The sequence below is a fragment of the Tiliqua scincoides genome, chromosome 1 (assembly GCF_035046505.1).
Source record: "Tiliqua scincoides isolate rTilSci1 chromosome 1, rTilSci1.hap2, whole genome shotgun sequence".
In the NCBI taxonomy this organism is placed as follows: domain Eukaryota; kingdom Metazoa; phylum Chordata; class Lepidosauria; order Squamata; family Scincidae; genus Tiliqua; species Tiliqua scincoides.
The window spans coordinates 184780620-184786619 of record NC_089821.1 but is presented as its reverse complement, the minus strand read 5'-3'; the positions used below and the strand labels follow the sequence as shown (position 1 = coordinate 184786619).

Genomic DNA, 6000 nt, shown 5'->3' with positions numbered 1-6000 from the left:
CCCTCCTAACCCAAGCAGTTGCTGATCTGTTTAAAAAAACATATTAAAAATAAAATGCACATTGAAATTGAATGAATGGGGACCCACCTGAAATTGGCTCAGGACCCATACTTTGAGAAACACTGCTGAAATGATTTGAGACCAGGATCTGGTCATATAGAACTGCTTATTCTATATGAGCCTATTAGTACACTCAGGTCAGCAAAGGCGGTATGGCGCAGGTGGTATGGTGGATGGTTTGATGGGACAGAGCCTTCTCTGAGATGTACTAACATTATAGCACTCCCTCCTTAGGAGTGCTAAACATTCATCTTGCTAATGTTCAGATACTAAGACAAACATGTAAGGGTCCAATCCTATCCAATTTTCCAGCGCCGGTGCTGCTGTGCCAATGGGGTATTGCATTGCTTCCTGTGTTGGGGAGGCAGTCATAGATGTCTCCTCAACAGAATAGAATAGAATAGAAATTTATTTGTCATTGTACCCGTTATACAAGTACAACGAAATTAGGTGCTTTCGTAAAGTAAAAACAAGACAAGACCAAAACAAAACAAGAATACAACAAGGTTAGGCAGACTACATATACAATCACCACATTGCTAAAACTCTGTGCAACATATCACTGTGCCCCAGCATTTAATCTAGACACTGCAGTGGGATAGAAACTGTTCTTTAATCTACTCGTTCTTGTTTTTATCACCCTATATCTTCTTCCTGATGGCAATAATTCAAAGAACTGGTAGCCAGGATGCAAGGGATCTCTCAAAATTTTTGAGATATTCGACATACACCTTGTCCTATAAAGCTCTTCCAGAGAAGGAAGGGAACAGCCAATAATCCTCTGAGCAATATTGATAACACTCTGGAGCGCTTTTCTCTCCACCTTTCTCTCCAAGGTATGGGAATATTTGCTTCCTTACCTCTGGGTTGCATTGTGGCTTCACTGGTGCTGGAAAATTGAATAGGATTGGGCCCTAAGTCTGCAGGTCAGAAAGTCAGATTAGAAATATTCTAATAGTTAAAAGAAAAACAATGATAAAGAAAACATGTTAAAATATATTGTGAAAAACCATAACACATTGCCAAAGAGCTGTAATAGTTTGCATGTTTGTTAACACTCACTCACAGGAAAATAGCTTGTACTGTATAAAGTTCAAGTTTGATATACTTTTGCATTAAATTTGTTCAACTGACAGGATGCTGGTTTCCTGCCTTTGTCAGCTTCAGCCATAAAAAATGTCCTCACTTAATGCTGTTTGCTTCGACAGTGTTTTGTTATAATATTGATGAAAAAAAAATGATGCGGTATGAAAGTGCTCAGTGAGCCAGAAATCCAGGGGTCTTTAGTGTGTGGACACTTTTAAAATTTTTTTTAAAAAACTGTTTTGTGCACTGGCTGGCACAGCATGAGGCATGCTGGGTGCTAGGAAGCTGGCTATGCTGCAACCCCTGACTTCAGGCTGCACAGAAGGCACCACAGAGCTGAGCAGGAGGCGGGAGGGGGAGCTTGCAGGCGATGGGATGCTTGATCTATTGAAAATTTGACTTCATCATACTGAAAGTTAGCTTTGCTAAATAAATACAGTAAGTAGTACAGGTTCATTCTTTGCATATTCCGAAATACGAAAAAATCCCAAATCATGCAACTGTTCATATAAATGGTACGAATACCAAATGGAAACTAGATATCAATATCAGACTGTTTTCAACACTGCATTATGCAGCAGCCATGCTTCAGATGAACTCTGGTCCATAACCTCAATGGCTTAAGCTTCATTATGTATGTGTGAAGCTATGGTGCCACCTACTGATCAAAAGACTACATACCTTATGAATCAAATATAAAGGAGAATCAAGGGAGGTGGGTTGGTGGCTGTTTTGAGGGTGACCGTCTAAGACGCTAAAATATTAGTGCTCGGGACTAGTTAGTTTTGACTATATCTCATTGGAGAAAGTAGAACTAGAAGCTAGTGTCAAACTTGTTTCATACCGAGGGCCGAACAGCATTTGTGATGCCTGCTGAGGGCCAAAAGTGATGTCATTAGGCAGGAAGTGATGTCATTATGTTGCAAGGTTGATAGAGCAACTAAAGACTCAAGAACTCAGTACTCAGGGATGAAGGTTCACAAGCTTTATTTGAATTGCATGCAATTGGTCCACAGGCCTCATGTCCAAAGCATGGACCCAGTTTGATGGCGCCCAGAACTTTTTATAAATTTCACAGCTTTTGCGGTGGCACAGCAGATTGCTCCACTCTCCCTTTCCGTGACCTGGGGCGTCCTGCAGGCGCTTGCGCAGGGCTCCCCGCACACAGGGACGGCTGCTGCAGGAACTGGTGAGTGCATCCCAGTCCTTGCAGCGCCCTCAGCAACGCGATCCTGGGGATCGCATTGCTGCCTTCCCCCTGCCCCCGCTGCCCCCCCACCCCCACAAAGACTTACTGTGGGTTTCAAACTCCCAGAGAGTCTGAAAACCGCAGCCTTAAGATTTAATAAGGAATAGGTTGAAGGAATGGATGCCTTTAAGAAGGTTGACAGTTGATAACCTTGACAGTTTGTCCTTACATTCACATGGGATAGTTCTACTGGAGGTGTACCTATCCAGCTTCTTGGCTAGGATACCTGCTCAGTTTTAGACTATCAGGCAATAGAGCTATTTTGAGCTTTTAGGTGGCACCATAGTTTTCTTTACTCCCTTGAGAAGGCCCCACATAGTTGGGGCGAAACGTTGGGAAAAATTTTAGCTTTTTCTTGTGCATGTGGTCTGATAGCCCAAAAATGAATTTTTCCTCTAGTGATTAAGACCATCACTAGGGCCCTAATCCTACCCAACTTTCCAGTGCAGCCATGCCAATGGGGTGTGTGCTCCAGCATGTAGTGGAGAGACAGTCACAGAGGCCTCTTCAAGTTGATATGGGAACATTTGTTCCCTTACCTCAGAGTTGCATTGCAGTTGCACTGGTGCTGGAAAGCTGGATAGGACTGGGCCCTTAGTTCTTACTTAGTCAATGCGTGATTGCCAGGTTAGAGCCCAATCCTATCCAACTTTCCAGCCTTGGTGTAGCCATGCCAATGGGGTGTATGCTGTATCCTGTGGTGGAAGGGTAGTTATGGAGGCCTCCTTAATGTAAGGGAATTTTTGTTCCTTTGCCTTGGGGCTGCATTGCAGCTGCACCAATGTGGGAAATTTGGATAGGATTGGGCTCCAAGTAGTCACTTGTGGGGGCTGCTGGAAATGAGAATGGTTTTGCCATAACAGAGCATCAGCTACTGCCAGGAATATGCAGTGCTGGCATGGAGATTCTCTGCGGTGATTCAAGTACAGGTTGAGTGTTCCTTATCCGGACTGCTTGGGACAATGTTCTACATTGTCCCCTATGGTGCCAGGGGACAGTGGGAAACAGTGTTGATGTTGCACACCCAGGAAGCAATAAAAGGATGACAGGAACAGGTAGATATTCTAGGAAAGGAGAACTATGTGTGTTAGAACGGCAGTTGGAATGTTTGGAAAGAACAGCTAAAAGAGACAGTTGGAAAAGAAAGTGGAGAGACAGAGCAAGACAGTAGCTCTGAGGAAAAGCTGCTAGTCGGTTGGGAAGAGCTGAAGTTGATGAGAAGCATTCCCTGAAACCATCTGGAAAGTTACCACTGAGGAGCAAACCTTCTTCTTCAGTGTTCGCCCCATGTGCTTGCGGGGTCCACTATTTTCGGGGGCACATGTTTGTCCAATCCATTTTTGATGTGACGTTTGGAAAAAAAAACCCACAGAAATGGCTGGTCTGTTGCAGAGGACTGTTGCTGGTGTTGGTTTGTGTTCAGCTCACACTGCCGAGGACGGGGAGTCTCTAGTGGCGCCACAGGGAGGACCGAACCCTACCACCACTGAGAAACAAACCTCTTGTAGAGCAAGTGTACATACCTCACTGTTTTTATAGTACATTTTTAAAAAGAAATCCTGCTGTGTCTGTCATTTGATGTGGACCAAGCACTAACCTGATCAATCCAGTGTGATGGAAAGCGACCACGGGAACGTTACCAAGCGACAAACGGGATTTCAGGGTCTCTTTTGCACGACAAGCGTTCACACCACCAAAAGTTTGTGTGTGCATGTGCGTAAAGCCAGGGAACAAAACGCCTGCATTTCGGAAGAGTCTGGATTTCAGATGTCTGGATAAGGGGCGCTCTACTTGTAGCGAGGGGCTTTCCAAGGTTGCCAGGACTATGTACAGAAGTGCAGTTAAACAAACAGGGTCACACTGATTAAATATTTAATATGAACACGATTTATGTAATATTATTTAAACACTTAATTAGTATTAATATTTTATTATTATTTATATTGTCTCGATATTATAATGATATGTTTATATTAAATAATATTATTTGATATTTTTATATTAATATTAATATATAATACTGATATTGATGTTTAATATTTAATTTCCTATTGATTAAATAGTTGATGCAATGTACTTATTTGACTGCTGTTAATAGCTGTAATCAGCTGCATTAGCGAAGGGGGAGCTTCACCGCAGGGGGAGTGCGAGGCAGCCCTGCTGCAGTGGGAGCGCTTCCTGCCAGGCGCGGTCCCTGCTGCGCGTTCTCAGGGCCGGGCAGCGACGGGGTCCTCAGGGTCGGCCTGCCCCAGGCGGCGCTCTCGCGACCACCCTCGACGCTTCGCCATTCCGCTGCACGCGCTGGACAGGCCTTCCCCAGAAGACCCGGATGCAGGGGTTTCAAAGGGAGCGAATGCTCTGCCCGCCTCCAGCCGGCCGCGGAACGCCGAGGCCGCGTCCTCCTTCGGCCGGAAGTAGGGCCCCGCGTGCTGTTGGCATCTTGCCGCTTGCAAGGGAGGGACGACGACGTCGCGATGCCATAGAGAGCACGGGCCTGCGCCTCCTGCAGCTGCCTAGAGCGGCCGCCGCTCCGGAGGGTCCTGCGAGCGGAAGCGGAACCGGTAGCGGGCGAGCGCGGTGCGCTGTGATTCGGCGGCGTCGCTGCGGGGCGGCGCAGTTGCCGGGGGAGCCGCGTGAGGGAGTGTTGCGGTCGGTCCGCCCCCGGCGTCGCCATGGCCTTCAACAAGATCCCCCCGCGGTGGCTGAACTGCCCGAGGCGCGGACAACCCGTGGCGAGTGAGTGCGGGCGGGCGGCCTCCTCACGCGCCCTTCGGGTCGAAGCACGCGCAGCCTCCCCCTGTCGCTTTGGGTGCCGGGCCATCTGATGGCTCCGGGCGCAGTCCCGCGCGTGCCTCCTCGGAGGCCGGTCCCACGATAGTCAGCGGGGCGCGCTCCCGGGAGGCTGAGGCTGGGGTTGCAGCCTGGGTCCTGCGTGCGGGCCGTCACATGGTGCTGTCCTCGGTCGGTCAGTTCAGTGCTTCCCGCACTTCTCAGCACTGGGACCCACCTTCTTCAACGACACTGTCTCGGGACCCACCTTGGTTGAGGAGACCTTACAAAAACTCTAGAAAAGCACCACTTATTTATTCACCCCCCAAACCTGCTCAGACATTGATCTCCTTAGATTTACTTGCAAACTGCAGTAGCTGAGCTCTTTGCAGAGCAGTTGGCAGCTCCAGTGCCTGATTTTTAATTGGCCTCAAGGCTTCAGGCAATTAGTTATTTGATCTTTCCATCACCCACCAAGAATCAGGTTGCCACTCACCAGTGGGTCCTGACCCACAGTTTGGGATCTACTGTTTTAGTTGAGAGCTTGCAGAAAACCATCCCTCGCTTTCCTGGATGAAGCTGTACACGTGTTCATCTCTCTGTAGTTCTCCTTTGCTTCAGTCTTGGATCAGAAGTAAAGGAGACCCACTTGGAAAGAAAGCCTTTGCTGCTGCTTCCCCCCTTCCCCATTTCCACTCATAAACCACATTCATTCTGCTCCAATAGCCAGCTTGCACATGCCATCACAAAGAACTGAAGTTGCCTTGTTCCATGTAACCTGACTGCAGACTTCAAGGAAAGGGCAAAAATTAACTTTGTGCCAGTTGTGACTGCTT

At 47.5% G+C, this 6000-nt stretch overlaps 1 protein-coding gene across 2 annotated transcripts in view; it reads left to right on the top strand.

Moving 5' to 3' along the window:
* The first annotated feature begins 4925 nt into the window (after window positions 1–4925).
* The window catches only part of RNGTT (RNA guanylyltransferase and 5'-phosphatase), a 232203-nt gene continuing 231128 nt past the window's right edge, over window positions 4926–6000 (top strand). For both annotated transcript variants that reach the window (XM_066612600.1, XM_066612605.1), the window contains exon 1: window positions 4926–5131. In XM_066612600.1, coding sequence (XP_066468697.1) covers window positions 5068–5131 — 64 coding nt within the window. In that variant the 5' untranslated portion in view covers window positions 4926–5067. The remainder of the gene's footprint in view (window positions 5132–6000) is intronic.